At 40.6% G+C, this 15,750-nt stretch overlaps 1 protein-coding gene across 2 annotated transcripts; it reads left to right on the forward strand.

The window, feature by feature from the left end:
- Positions 1-1,105: 1,105 nt before the first annotated feature.
- Positions 1,106-2,988, forward strand: Tceal1 (transcription elongation factor A like 1). 2 transcript variants are annotated; one of them, XM_005076720.4, is made up of 2 exons: positions 1,106-1,213; positions 1,909-2,988. In XM_005076720.4, exons 1-2 carry the CDS (start codon positions 1,124-1,126, stop codon positions 2,434-2,436), a joined length of 618 nt encoding a protein of 205 aa, XP_005076777.2. In that variant the 5' UTR covers positions 1,106-1,123; the 3' UTR covers positions 2,437-2,988. The 2 variants fall into 2 exon arrangements, with proteins under 2 accessions (XP_005076777.2, XP_040600375.1); XM_040744441.1 differs by having other exon boundaries at positions 1,117-1,217.
- The last annotated feature ends 12,762 nt before the right edge of the window (positions 2,989-15,750 follow it).

Below are 15,750 nucleotides of genomic sequence, written 5' to 3' on the forward strand. Positions count from 1 at the left end.
ATAGATTTCAGAACACTCACAGATCTGAAGCTTATTTACCCTGAAAGTGAAAAACAGAAAGAAAAGTTGCCTTTCTGGAAAAAAAAATCTGCAGTGGCATTCATGTTGTTTAGGTTAGGCTTAAGGTTAAAGAACATTAAAATGTACAGGCCAAAACATGCAGCACTTGTGATGACAACAAAGTATCTATACATGATTTTAATCCTGCTTCTAAGTATGTGGTCAGAATGGGAAGACTATTAATTTATCCCAGAGTTTCTATTTATGACATAATTGAGGGTCTCAAAAATAAAAATGGGTTGATAAGAAAAACTGAAAGATTAACTATCACAGAAATGATAGGTTAAAAATGTGATCTGATGGGGATGTGGGTTAAACGTAAAAATTAGTATTTGAAGGGCACTTTTTAAGATTTATTTATTTTTATCTTATTGTGAGCTTTACTATATCTGTGTCTGTGTCCCATGCATGTGCCTTCTGTCTGTGGAGGTATGATTCACTTCAAACAGGGCTATGAATGGCTGTGACCTATGTCGGTGTTGGGAATCACACTCCAGTCCTCTGGAAGAACAAGTGCTCTTAAATGCTTAGCCATCTCTCCAGTGCCCTTGAAAACTTTTGTTTTGTTTTGCTGACAGAATTCTTCCATGTAGTTCTGGCTGGCCGGAAACTAGCTATGAAGAAGAGGCTGCCCTCCAACTTGAGGCAATCCTATTGTCTCTATATCCTGAGTACTGGGATTACAGCATCTGTCACATTGCCTGTCCTGACCATGTTATCGTGATTTATGGGGGTGAAATAGTGAAATTTCAGTGCAGGGTCTAAAGGACAGGGGAAACCTGAAGTCTCAGTAGCTGAGGAAGAGTGGAAAAAGACTGAGACATAACATTGGAGAAGCAGCAGGGAGGAGGTAATAATCCTGGAGAACCAGATGCTAATCGCCTCCAGTAGCCAAGAAAAGGCAAATAAAATGTGTGCGGGGTGTGGGGGGGGGTTGTAAGTGAAAATTCCCGTTGTGTCTGAGGTCAAAAGATTCTGGCAATTGCTAGTAAATGGTCGCCAAAGTGGTAACTAGGGATCTGAGCCCCGCAGTGACGCGCGCCCCTCACGTGACCAGGAGCCTATGTCTGCCCAAGTCCCTCTTCGTCCCAGTCCTTTTTGCCTGTCCAGACACCGTCTTTCTATTACCCTTTGGTCGAGAAGGACAGCAGAAGTAAGTAAGTTCCCTGGATCCTCTAGGTTTGGTGATTGTTAGAGGTGACTTGTAACCAGTAGGATCGATCGTACCTGCATGGCGGAATCCCATCTTCCACCTATGCTGCAGCCCCGCCCCGCCCCCCGCCCACGATTTCGGTGCAGAAAATGGAGGTCTTGGGAGTGGGTGAGGTACAAAGGACAATGCTCTATGTGAAGCCTGAGGAAGGTGAACCCCAAGGAAGCTGTCTTGGGGGCGGCTAGCTGGTCCCTACAAAAAGGGGTGTGCGTCACCGAGTCTGTTTCTCCTCCCCCTATCCCCGCCCCCTACTCTGTCAGACGTGTATCTGTAGATTTGCCGGTCTCACTCAGGCGACTCAGAGGGGGCCACACGGGCGAGAGGTTGGGGTAAGGGTGGGCAGGATCCGGGTCTGAGACGGACCACGGAGGTGGAACAGTCCGCACTTCACTGCTCCGCCCCTGTCACTGCAGGAGAGGCCTTGTGGCAAGGCCTGCTGGGAAAAATGGTGGTCTTTCTGGAAGGAGGGGGCTGCTCCTCAGTGGCGGGCGGGAGAGCCCATAAGCCTGTGAGTAAGCTAAGGTTTAGAGACACCCGCCTCAATCAGGGACAGGCAGAGACTGAAACTCATAGCCAGAGTGTTGATCCAGCCAGCCAAGTATTGTGACTCTAGTCTCCTTTTTCTTGTCTCAAAGAATAACTGCTTAAAGAAGAAAATTCTCAGCATGGAAAACTCATGCAAAAGAAATGAAGAACAACCACAGAGCACTCTAAATACTGATGAAGAGCAGCTTCCCGTGGAGCAGTCTCCTGAAAATCGGTATTCTGAGGAGGAACAGTCCTCAGAGGATCTGTCCTCAGAGGAGCAGTCCTCAGAGGAGGAGTTCTTTCCTGAAGAGCTTCTGCCTGAGCTGCTGCCAGAGATGCTGCTGTCAGAAGATCGTTCTCCTCAGGAGTGCCTCTCAGGGAAGAACCTGTTCGAGGACCGTCCTCCCATGGAGCAACCTCCCTGTGGGGTGGGCAAACACAAGCTAGAGGAGGGAAGTTTCAAAGAAAGGCTGGCCCGTTTCCGCCCTCGATTTAGAGGGCACATCCATGGCAGAAATTTAAGTAATGAAGAAATGATACAGGCAGCAGATGAGCTAGAAGAGATGAAGAGAGTACGAAATAAACTGATGATAATGCATTGGAAGGCAAAACGGAGCCGCCCTTACCCTATTTAATGTGTTCCACCTTTCTTTGTTTTGCTTGGTAATAGCATTGCTACCTGGACTCTCTGTTTGCATCTTCTTACATGCCTTTTCCCTTCGTAGTTGTAATTTTTTGTTTAGTTTTATTTCAGGTGTTTGATTTTTAACTGACACAGGATTGCTCTTTTTTTTCTTTAACCTTCTAAAATCTGAGTCCGATCCATATGCATGGAACTATATACATTATATATGTGAGGTGATAAAAGCAAAGATATATACATAGCATCTGATTTTTGTAAAAGGAAAACACATTTATATATTAATATTCAAAGAAAAGCTAAAAACTATATACATAAAGGCTAACTAACATTGGTTATCTGTGTGGTAAAGATGATAGGTGATTTTTATATTTTTTAAATTTTGCTTTATGTAAAGTTTCACTTTTCATGATGAATACATTTTATTTATGTTATATAACAAACAATATAATGAAAAAGTAAAGCAATTCTGAAAAACAAAGCTTATTAGTCAGCTTATAAAGACAATGTGATCCTTAATAAATATTTATCAGAACTTAAAAATTAACCCTATGTTTCTTCTGAATCTCTTTTAAAATATTTTTAGTTGTATTTTATGGGTATGGGTGTTTGCCTACTTACAGGTACACCAAGTGTATGCCTAGTGCCTATGGAGGTCAGAAGAAAGTGTCAGATCCCCTGAAACTGGCTTTATAGATGGTCGTGAATCACCATGTGGATGGGTGGGATTTGAATCCAAGTCCTCTAGAAGAGTAACAAATCCTGTTAACCACTAAGCCATCTCTCTAGCTCCTCTTCTGAATCTTTTCAATAGAAATACAAATGAGATTTTTATTATCAGTAGGAAAAACATTTTCCACGTTAAATAATAGGAAGACTCGCGTTACAGTACTGTTGTGGAACTAATTGAGAAAAGGATCCTTTGCGGTCTGTTTGTTTTCTTTTGTTTTGGTAGGTCCTCTCAACCTCTGTAGATTCCTTTGGAGCACAAGAAATTAACAGCTAAAGAAATCTCTGTTGTGCTCACCCAAAATTCCTGTGAGGTTCCCAAGTGAGTTTCACATTCTGTTCATGTTCTGCTGCATTCGTATGCTTTGCCATGCCTACCAGGCACAGCTTCCCCTTCTAGGTCCTGCTCTTTCTACTGGACCCTATTCTACTAATATCCTCACAGTGTATAAATACCTGTTTTGCAATCCCTAGTGAGTCACAACTGCAGTGTGTCTCTCCCAGGTCTATGGAGAATGCCCTTTCCTCCAGCTGTACTATTAAACATACTCAAGTGAATATAGTCACAGTGCTGCTAAGACTTTGATATAGTAAAAGAATGCTCAAAATTATTTTTTAAATGCTGGGCAGAATGACCTTTTCCATAATTTTTCTCTTAAAGTGTCTTGTTTCATCCTAGACTCAGTCATGAAGTCACAGAGACCTGGGATAGGAAGCAAAATTTGTGAGATGAACACCATGCTGTGTAATTAGAATAGAACACCCTTTCCATCTATCCAAGATTAACTGTAATTTTGATCACCTTATCAAACTTAGAATGATTTTTTTGCCTCAGGGGTTTCTTGCAGAATTGCCTTATCTATTCAGTTAACAGGTATGAAGAGGAAGATAAAAATTAATGTCCATGTCATAGTAAATCAATCCTGAAATCCCAACTCTTGGGAAGTTGAGGAGGAGGGTTGCCATAAGATGGGGGCCAGACTGGGCGACACAGTGAGTTCTAGGCCAGCATGAGCTACAGAGTGAGATTCTATGTAAAAAAATAAAAAAGTTCCCAAACAAAAATAGAATAATAAAAAATAAACATTGGGCTCAAACTAGGACATTCCCATCTCTAATAGTCCACAGCAACAACATGCACACAAAAGTTATCAATATGTACTAAAATGCCAGAATTAATTTTTCCTAACTGTAACATCACATTTATTGGCCAACCATTATCTAAGACCTTCCATACTCCATCTTCAAACTCTTTTAAGTTTAAAACAATGAGCACCACACTGGGTATGGTGCCACATGCCTTTAATACGAAAGCACACTAGAGGCAGAGGCAGGCAGATCTCTGTGAGTTCAAGACCATTCTGCTCTACATAGTAAGTTCTGAGCCATTCAGAGCTACACAATGAGATCTTGTCTCAAAAATGTGAATAACAAACAATAATAAATGATACATGAAAAATTGTAGTAAAACATTAGAAACATGTCATATATTTACAAATATATTTTAAAAACAAACACCTCAACTTACCTTCTGAAAAAATGGTCAAATAAATTAATCCACATGAGAAGCAATGCAAATTTTATAGACAAATATGCACACATATATTCCATGTATAAAACACTTATACATGGTACTGTGTATGTGTATATTACATACGTATAAACATATATTAGTAGGCTCTAACTGACACTGCCTAAAAGATGCTATGTCCTGTATTTCATCCATTGAAATATTTCTTATGGACAGCACAGTAGAGCTGACCCTAGTATGGTGTGTGAGCCAGCTGAGAATGTGAGTGTGAGAGATCTGGCCCCACCCCTCATCTGCCATATGGTGGTAGGGAGGGGAAGATGCCTCTTGCCACCTGTGGCAGGTGTGAGAGCTGTCCCTGGCCCTCACCAGCTGCAGCACTGGGGAGGGTGGCCAGTGGCCCTTGTAAGTCACCTGGATGACACAGAGCTGGTCCTGAAGGTGTAGGAGTAGGAAAGTTGTCCCTGAGTGAATGAAAGCAGGAGAACCGGCCCCACCCCTTGCTCATAGCTATAAGGAATGAACTAGCAAGGGCAATGCTGGAGAGCTCACCTTCGTGGTAAGGACAAGGGAGATCTTGCCTGCAACTACCCAGACCCAGAACCAGGGTTAATGATTGGCCCACCCCAACCAACCTCCACCCCATCTGTGATCTGCTGGACCAGTCATGAAGACCCAAAGCTGCAGGGTCTCCACCACACAGGGCAACAAATGAATATCCAAGAGGAGTCTCAGTGAGGGCCCAGTATCCACAGTGTAACAAAAACCAGAGGCCTTGAGCCAGACCAATGACTCTTTGCAATGAACACTTGCCAAGTAAAGATGTAGGGACAAAAGGATGCACTGTGTGACTCGCTGCTTCCATGACGAGACTGAGTTTTCCTTTTTTCTCTTAAATTTTATTTTATCTGGGGAGGGGAGGCTGCACAGGCAGAGGGTGGATACAAAGGGACAGGGAAATGAATGGGATCAAGATGCATGATGTGAAAGACACAAAGAATAAATTTTTAAAGTTAAAAAATATTTTAACCCTACACATTACATAAGAACCTAGTTTAGATACAAAGGATGTACATATTACACACTATGTACATATTGTAGAATATTTATTTGCTAATAATGGACACATAGGTAATTTCTGGTATTTTAGTATTACACATATGCCACAGTGGCCATTCATTTTTTAAATTTTGTATTATATTTGTTCTTTGACAATTTCTAACATACATAAGATGCATTCTGTTTACTATAACTCTCCACCTTCTCTAGTCTCATTTCCACCTCTATTAATCATCCTTCTTTTCCCTTACCTTTTTTTCTAACATTCCTTTTTCTTTTTTGATAAATCATGGAGTTTATCCATAGTCATCAGTGTCACCTTCAGTAGCCAAGAGTTTATCAGGGAAGGGCAGGGGGTCCCATGGGCCTTTCTCTGGTCCATGACCAACTGCTGACAAAGCTAGTATTATGTAGACCTACAGCATATAACCATAGATGCTGTGAAGCTGTGTCTGGAATTGGCTGTGCTCTGCCCAGAAGACAGAATTTCATAAACATTCTTCTTTCAGAAGTTTTTGGTTTTGTTTTTGAGACAGAGTTTCTCTGTGTAGCCCTGGCTGTCCTGGAACTTGCTCTGTAGACCAGGTTAGCCTCAGCCTCAGAGATCAGCCTGCCTCTGCCTCCCCAGTGCTAGAATTAATGGTCTGCACCACCATGCCTGGCCTTTCAGTTATTTTTAAAGACAGTTTGGAAGATGTATTTTATTATTTCTTATTACAGCTTCTGTCTGTGTCTCTATCTCCCCCCACCCTCATGTGTGTGCACCTGCACAGAGGGCAGAAGAGAACTTGGATCCTCTGATACTGGATTTATAGTCAGTTGTGAGTCACCTGACATGGATGCAGGGAACTAAATTAGGTCTTTGGGAAGAAAAACAACTTCTCTTAAATTGTGAGCCATATCTCTAGAACCAATATCTTCCAGCTCTTGTGTTTTTTTCTGACACCTCTTCTGAGACGATCACTGACCTTTAGACGGGATGATATGAATGTTCTGTTTAAGGCTGAGCCCTCAGCTATTAATTATTCTCAATACTTTGAGCTCTCAGTTGTTATTCACCACCACACACACTAGCCAGTTCTGATCATGCTTCCTTGTATTTTTATTTATTTCTCTCTGTATAATGTACACACACACACACACACACACACACACACACACAAAACTGGAAGTAGAAAAAATGAGTCAAAAGATGCATTTAGGATACGCTGCCAAACTGCAATAGACTTGTGTAATCCAAATACTTTCTAGCTGGTCTAGTCTACTCGTGCCTTTGAGGCCAAACCTCCATGCCTTTTCTTAGGCCCCTACTTCTGTCTAGATTTTCCTCACTCCTTCCGTTCAGCAAAATCCCATTCAATCATTCCCAGAGGATGCTTCTAATAGTCACCAAACGAAGCTGTTAGGTGTTCTTTCCTGGTGTTTCTGAAGTACCAAGTGACTTAAACTTTTATTATTGTTGTTATGTGTTAAATTATTTTAGGCATTTATTTTCTCTGTAAATCACTGAGCCTCTCAGAGACACCTACCTGTATCTTGCTTCCCAGAATATCCAGGACACAGTGCAGAGCAAATATTCATTAAATATAATCTTCTTGAACCAGTCTGATGCTATCTCCTTTACTCCAACCTGTGCTACCCACACCTAAAGCTTAGGTTGCTTGTTCTATGTCCATTAGTGAGTCCTTTGTATAAAGAGTAGCTGGATAATTTGCTGGACCACAGCAACAAAAGCAAGTGCTTTCCTTTGAGACTATCTGGATTCCAGGAAAAGGTGGTAGCAGCCTGTCTGGAGCATGTTCTCATACAGATCAAGTGATGCTCCTGTTATCTCACAAAAGCGGAGTCATCTCACCAAATCCTAGAAGTCAGTTATTGGAAGGGCATGAATGTGGTATAGACTAGACTTCAGTATGAGTTAAGTGATCAGAACGGGCTACATGATCATCCTAGGGAGCACCTAAGCTAACAACTTCAACTGAAGATCTTACACAGAACTTAAAACTGTTTATTTTTATTTCAAACATATGAGTGTTTTGCCTATGCTTATGTGTGTACCACATACAGGCAGTGACTGAAGAGGCCTGGAGCTGTAGTTACAGAAAAGTTTTGAAGTGCCATTTGGGTAGCGGGAACCAAACCTGGGTCCCTCTGCAACAAATGCTCTTAACTGTTGAGCCATCCTTCCAGAACCTTATTTAAGAACTTTTATGGCAGTGGAATTTAGCAACTGATGAATCAGTGCCAGGGCACACATTAATCAGGCAGTGGTCCATTTTTGAGGCACATCCTGATATTATCTGAAGGTCACCAGATGCTCTGGGTCCCATAAATCTGAAGGAAGATTACAGATTAGGAAGTCTTATGACCAATGCTTCTTTTGTCCCTTTTTCCTGGAACGCTTGACCCTAGAAACTAATTTTAATCATTTAGCAGCATATGTTCTTCATAATTTAAAATGTTGGGCAAAGGTAAAGAAAACAAAGAGTATGTTTACAAGGACAGTCTGCAAAGGTCAAATTAACTCATTAGACTGTTCCATTACCAAAAGAGGCCTCTTTTCAGTGTGTTGGGAGTGTATTATCACGTCATTCTAAAACTAGAAGGCACCTAATTTATGCTTCTACTACAGCCTCATTTTAAGGAAAAAGAGACTATAAACAGAGGTGTCAATGTATGCATTCAGAACCTCCACTGAGTGATAAAATGAGTTCTGCCCAGGCCCCAGAGTGTTAGGCCCCAGTTAAGATAATATGAGAAGCAAAACAGAGAGGGCTTATCAAGTCATTGCATTCACATTTGGATATCCTGCACCCGAGGCAGGGCAAGGCTGAGACAGAACAGGAGATCCAAAGGCTGAGCAGGGCCTGTGGCAGTGAACAGATGCTAGCCTGACAGCAAGAACGGCCACCATAATGTGCTTTTAGGAAAGAATACAGAGGAGACAGCAACAGAGCACCCTGGGCTGGAGGAACCCAGGCTGGACAGGTCCTGCTGTGTGAAAACAGGGGGCAGTTAGAGGGAGGACAAGCTCTGTTCCTGCCACTGGGGCAGGAAATGGGGAACCAGAAATTCTCCCTGGACTCCCTCAGATTCCACCAGAGAAAGCCAGGGGCCTGGTGACTGTTGCCATGGCAGCAGTTATCAGCTTCTCCTTTCTTTGCATAGATGCCCTGCCTGTCTTCTGATGCTGTAGTGTCTGCTTCCAGAAAAAGACCTGTTCAGTTCACCCTGACTGTGGAAATGTGGCTGGGGCTCATTTGCATGGGATCAGCTTTAGGAGAACACCTCAGTACCATATTCTAGACCAAAGTATAGAAGGTGAAATGTGGAGAGAAATGTCTTCGTGAATCATGCAAACTAGTCATAATCTAGAAGGACTAGCTTATAGTCCACAGATGTGAGTTATGGTGTTAACTGTTTCTGTGATTGTCTAAGTGAATCTAGATATCTATTTAATCTTATTTGTTTTTGTTTTCTCATTGTTAAATGAGACTAGAAGCAGCATATTGTCCTTAGCACAAAATGTGCTTGGCAGCATCTTATCCCAGAATAGAAGCAAGTACAAATATATATTTACAAAATTTCAGAGTCTGATCTAAATTCAGGACTGTGCACAAATGACAGTTTGGACTTGGTTCAAATTAGAATTGGGTTGATTAATACTAAAGTAACAAATATGCAGTGCAAGTAATAGAAGGTGTGGCCTAGTATCATCAATAGTCTATGTAAGTAACATGACATGCTTGCCAAATCAGAGGAATGGGAGAATTGTAGATAAAAATCAATCTTTTTTGCTGTGGCAGAGATTCAAGCCAGGCCTTGTTTTAGTGTTACTGCTTTTTAAACTCTTGGTCCTTTAAGGTCTCAAAACTACTTTGATTTAGTTCACAAGGAAATCCATCTGCTATTTATTAAGCCATTTCACCAAGGCCTGGTATAAGGCTCTTGGTCTAAACCTTCTTTTTCTGACTGAACATGAAATAGCATTCCTTATCTGTGTTTGCTCTACATGGGAATTTTCCTTGCATAGCAGCTTGGGGGCTTTTTATAACAAGGTTGACCATAATCTACTTCAGTGGAAGGATAATTCTTTTCACCTATGCTCAGTCTGGCATAAGAAACGTTTTAGCACATTTATTTTGAAGTGACTAGAAAGGAATTAAGACACTTAAAGATAAGGACCCATGACTGAATGGGAGAAGAGATCAAAGGTGTTCCAGCTGAAGATCTGTGTGTACCCTTGCAAGGATGAAACCAGATACACACAAGAAACAGTGGGTCTACAATGTTCTGCAAAAAAACTCTTTCACAAGCCTGATCTAAACTATTTGGTTCCTCCAGAAATATGGCTGTGTTATCATTGAATTGGTTAGTAAAGGCTCTCAGCATGTGTGGTCTATTTTAATGCTTCAAAAATATCTCCCAAAGAAAGCCACGTATGAGATGCTGATCTAAGAATGCCAGACTTAGGGGAGTTACTTATTCTAGAGACAAGGGTGCAGACAAGAAATGCATAAAGTATGTTTGGGTTACCCTGATTGGGTGGTCTCTTTTGGCTAAAGCAGAGGGAAATCCATGGCAAAGCCTAGAATTTATGATCTAGTCTGGATTCTTAAAAGCTTTGAGAATAGCAGGATGAAATTGAGTGGGAGAGTACATTTAGTCATTTATATGGGTTAAAAAAACTTTTTCTAGTAATTCTAATCTACACTGCCACTACTTTCTTCAAATTCCTATTGATCTGGCAAGAATTCATATTTCACACACTAATGAATAAGGGGGATGTGGGCTAACTCCTATACCTACACAAAGCAGCTATTCCTATGCCAGTCACATAACAAGCAGTCTGTAATGGTGAAGCTCTCAGAAGACTCTAGAGGAAATATGCTGTTTCCTTGTGTTTGGTCTTTGTGTATCTATCAGCCTGGTGTATTCAGTGTATATATAAGAAAGCATTGTGACTACATTTTGTTGAATGGCCAAATTTAAAAGATCTACTGTCATCATCTCAGTGTTGGAACACTTGAATTCCATTCCCAGCACTGTAAAACAAAGCAAATAATAGTGGTCAATTCTTCGGGTAACATCTGTTAGAATTATATGCACTAAGTAATCCACAATTATGTAAAACTGAGGTTTGGGAACTCATTAGCAGGCTAGAGTTATATAGAAGTGGGAAAAAAGATAAATGGCTAATAGGTAGTGAAGAGTTAAAATTGCCTTGAGGTTAATGAAGCATAAGCTTCAAGGCCCTTTAATTTCTACAAGCAACTAGATGTTGATCTGTATAGGCCTTTAGGAAGAGTTTTGAAGGCAGAATATATAAGCTGATTATCAATAGACTCAAATTATGTATGTCCTTACTTTTGACATTGGATGGAATCCATGAAAACAGTGAGGTATCACACCCATGATTACATTAATGAGAAGGACAGATTTTAGAAATACAATCAAGGTTCCAACCCATTAAGCTAAAATGTTTATATTATGTGATCTTGCCATAATACAGTTATCTTTTAAAAGAACTGGCCCTTTCTTGGGTCAGGGAAATGTAAAACATGAAAAAGATTGATTGTGAGAGGAATTTTCCAGTGCTGACTTTGAAGTTTAAGGAGACTACTAGAAGAATGTGAGTGTTCAGGAGCTAAGACTTATCTCTAATAGTCAGGTAGGATGAAACTATAGTCTCTTAGTTTCTCTACGAGTAAGTGAATTCTGCCACAGCAACATAAGTTTTGAAAAGGACTTCAAGCTTCACACAGAACATGACACATTGACTTTAACTTTATAACACACTGACCAGAGATCCAAATTATGCCATACCTGGAATTCCCACATATCCATCTGTCAGCTAAATAAGTGGATGGTATTTTAAGTTTGTAAGCGTGGTACTTTGTTTGCATGGCAACAGAAAATGAATGTATAGTGCATTATTGTCTTACACATTTTTATAGTTAGCAAACTATACAAATGGCTGTGATAGAGCGCTAGATGGAAAGCAGGATTTCATTAAAAATAGTGCTCACCATTTGAGAGCATCTCTACTGTAACTTCTCTGTTGTTTTTAACAAGATGGATGTAGGCATTTGGTGTAAGAAGGAGTCCATTTTGAGTTGTGTTTAACTTAGGTTTAGTTAGGTAATTTATTCCTGTGTTCCTCAGCCCCTTCCACGTATAATTAAGTAAATAAATTAGAATAATTACAGGGTAGTTAGTGAAAGGCATAAAATTCAAATTAGGGTTATCTAACTCTAGTGCTGCTGAGCCTCACTACCCTATTCAATTGCCTTTCTTACGCTTAGTAAATAATTGTAAATATCATGGAACAATTAAAAATTAAAACAATTAAAAACATGGTAGTCGCTCATCATCTTCTTTCCACCATTTGATAGTAATTCCCATTTCCTTACCTGATTCCAAAATACCTTTTCAGTCTCAGTGAAAACTACTGTCAATAAGTACCATTGAGCTATCAAAAAATGAATCTTGGGCTTGGTGGGCATAGTGGTACACACCTTTAATGCCAGCACCCAGGAGGCACAGGTTGGCAGATCTCTGTGAGTTCGAGGACAGCCTTGTTTACATGGTAAGTTCCACCACAGCTGGGGCCACACAGAGAGACCCCGTCTCAAAAACACACATATGTGGAATTTCGGTCATACATTATAGCATCTATAACTGTGACTTTTCCTAATACATCAAATAGACTTAATTTATTTTTGGTGATGTGGCATGAAATATTTAAACTCACCAAGATATTATGAAATTCAAAATTCAATACCACAAAAGGCATTGACATCAAAATAGATTCTGTATATTAGAAATATTTAAGATTTGTTCATTGGGGATGTAGCTCAATGTTCTTGCTAACTATACTTGAGGCTCTGTATTTTACATCCCCAGGAAAGTACATGTACATGTACATCTGTAAGAACACACACACACACACACACACACACACACACACACACACACACACACACAATTATTTAGTATTAGTATATGCACAAGAAAACTTGAAATGCTCTGAAATGTTAACTATTAAAAAGAAACTTGATAGAAGTCAATAATGGTTTCCTCAAGTTTGGCAATAATGAAAATTTGAAAATGTTAAAATAACAAAAATACACCTACCACCAATAACAAATTATAAGGCCAAAAAATTTTAAATCAGTAACAAAGAAACAATTGATTATGTCAAGGGAAAGATTAAAGTACCTTTAATTTTCTTTAGGAAGAGTGATATTATCAAAATGTCATATGACGAGAGAACCTAAGTGTTTTCAACCAAAAGTGTTTTCTGGGACAAGAAATAATTATAAAGGTGTACCAGACAGTAATAAAATACATTTTCCCCCTTCTAATTATGGTATTTTGTATGCCACTGTTAAATTCAAAGTGTTTTACCTTAATTACTCATTATAGATATATGTTAACATGGATACCTAGTTGTCCACATTGCCCATATCTTTTATTCATTCATCACCTTAACAATTGGCCACCCTGTCATCCCCAACCCATACCCTTTAACTATCCTTTACCCTTTAACTATCCTTTTGCTTAAAGAGGATCCATTAAAGGGTATATTGTAAACTCCTTAACCTGTGTCTCACCCTGAAGTGGTAAGCAGGAGGGAGGGACCAGGAATGAGAATTCATGAAAAGAAGTTGTTACTGCTAAGACTGTATACTGGTTTCTTTTTATTGTCAACTTGACACAAACTAGGGTCACTTGGGAAGAAGAAACTTCATCCAAGGAACTACCTTCATCAACCTGGCATGTTGGGGATGTCTGTAGGGAATTGTCTTAGTGGTGACTGAAATAGAATGGCCCAGCCCACTGTGGGTGGCACCATTCCTAAAGCAACTGGGCTTGGACTGTGTGAGAAGCTAGGAAAAATCGAGAGAAGAAGCAAGCCACTAAGCAGAACTCCACCATGGTTTCTACTCCAGATTCCTGCCTCAGTTTCCTGCCTTGAGTTCCTTCTTTGGCCTGTCTTGCTGATGGATTGTAATTGGGATGCCTAGACCAAATAAACCATTTGCTCCACAAGTTATTTTTGTTTAGACTGTTTATGATAACAGCAGTAAAGCCAACTAGAACTGGTTGGCTGACTGAGTAGAACCCCAGTGATGTGAAGAGGTTGGAATGTTGCAAGTCCAGAGCCAAATTTTCTTGGACTATCTTTAGCCCCCTTATAGCCGTTTACTGCCCTCCTTTGTACATGAGCTAACATTTTTGTGATCATTAGGTACATCCTTTGGAATGTGCAAACCGATCCCTAGTCTCCACTAAGGAAAAGGCTAAGACTGCAAGCAGATAGTACTTGCGGCCTATAGATGAGATTTCCCTGCTTTTCTGTAACTTGCCCATGTAATATGCCCACCAGAGTATTTCAAGTTTCTTGACTTATGTTTTCCATTGTTCTGTTATTATAAGACTTAAAGGAACTTTTTCCATGTTGGAACATGGTATCTTGGGGAAACCTGAATCTGTGTTCCTCAGGGCCACTCATTTTTGACTCCAAATTAAACTATCTCTTCTGTTGTTTTGAGTTTAGAGATGATTCCTTCATCAACAGTAACAAGCTTTTAAAATATGAAAACCCAACCTGCTTCTGTACTGGGGTATCATGTGGTCATAATAGCTGACTTCATGGAAAAGCTTATCACATACACAGGGGGCCCTTAGGGGAGCTCCAGCTGCTCTGTACATTTCAAACTGCCAAAATAGTGGCAGCTTAAGAGGATCTATATTTGTATTATCACTGAGCAGCAAAAACAGGTGGCTGAGTTATTTGCTTACCCACATGAACTCTTTTATCCACCTCTTGCTTCTCGAATGAAAGCAGATCTTTTCTATTTTGTAATGACAAACAGGATGTAGACTGATAATAACATAAAAAGAATTCAGGGGTGATAAGGGACAGAGTGGACAAATAGTGAAAAGAAGTAGCAGAAATCTTTCTCTCTCTTTCTCTCTCGGCCTCATTTTTCTGGGCCCTGTCTTTTCAGGGTCTGTATAGCACTGCAAGGGAAGCCATAGACCTTAAGGCCTTGGAGGTGGGGAGGTGGAGAGTCTTAGGGAATAAGAAAGAAAAAAGAAACCATTGTCTATTTATCCCAAGTGCTGATCCTGTCTGATAATCTGAGAAGAAGGGGAATAGAAATTCTAGAAAGATAATATACTTTTAGTGTCTCCAGCAGAAAGAGAAAGGATTAACAAGTGGGAGGCAGGGAAGGGCAGGCGACTGGGCTCCTGACGAAGTGCTATTGTGTTAATTGAGAGTCTAAGCTTCCTGATAACACAGACTCCACTGAACAAAGAATGTACTGGCGTGCATTTAAGTTAACATGCAGTTCCAGTCTTCCTTTCCACCTGAGAGTCGTCTCCCTGTTGCCTTGGTGGCAGAAAAAGGGTTAGTGCCTGCTCTGAATCTGAAGTGGTTTTAATGAGCTGATGCCAGCTTACAGCAGAGGCTAGGATAAAGTCCATAGCAAGTCTGGGACTGCGTAGCTGCATTTCAAAGTAGCAATGTATAATAAAAATAATAAAATAATGACTTTTGGGGGAGGTATATAGGAAAGGAACTGCACTCAGGTTTGGCCACGGAAAGCAGGATGGCTTCTGTCCCAGGAAAAGAGGAGAAAATGCTCCCTGCACATCAGGGCAAAAGTAGGAAAGACTTGCAAAATGTTGGAGTGGAAAAAGTGTGGGAAATGGACGCTGCAGCTGGTCATGTACGGCAGTTCTGACACAACAGCTAAGTGTCCATTTTGATTCAGAAAATGGTGGGCACAAGGAGGAGGATTGTTGGGGAAGTGATCTGAATGCTGCATGGGTGCCAGCTTCCTTTTACAGTGGGTGTGGGCATGTTGGGCATAAATGGGGAAAGAGGTAAGCCACTGAATCCCTGTAGGTGGATGTAACAGCAGCTGGTGCCTGTGGCTCCCCGGTGGGGGTGGGAAAGCTATTCCTTTCCTAGAC

This window comes from Mesocricetus auratus, unplaced genomic scaffold, assembly GCF_017639785.1.
Source record: "Mesocricetus auratus isolate SY011 unplaced genomic scaffold, BCM_Maur_2.0 Super-Scaffold_100003, whole genome shotgun sequence".
Lineage (NCBI taxonomy): Eukaryota > Metazoa > Chordata > Mammalia > Rodentia > Cricetidae > Mesocricetus > Mesocricetus auratus.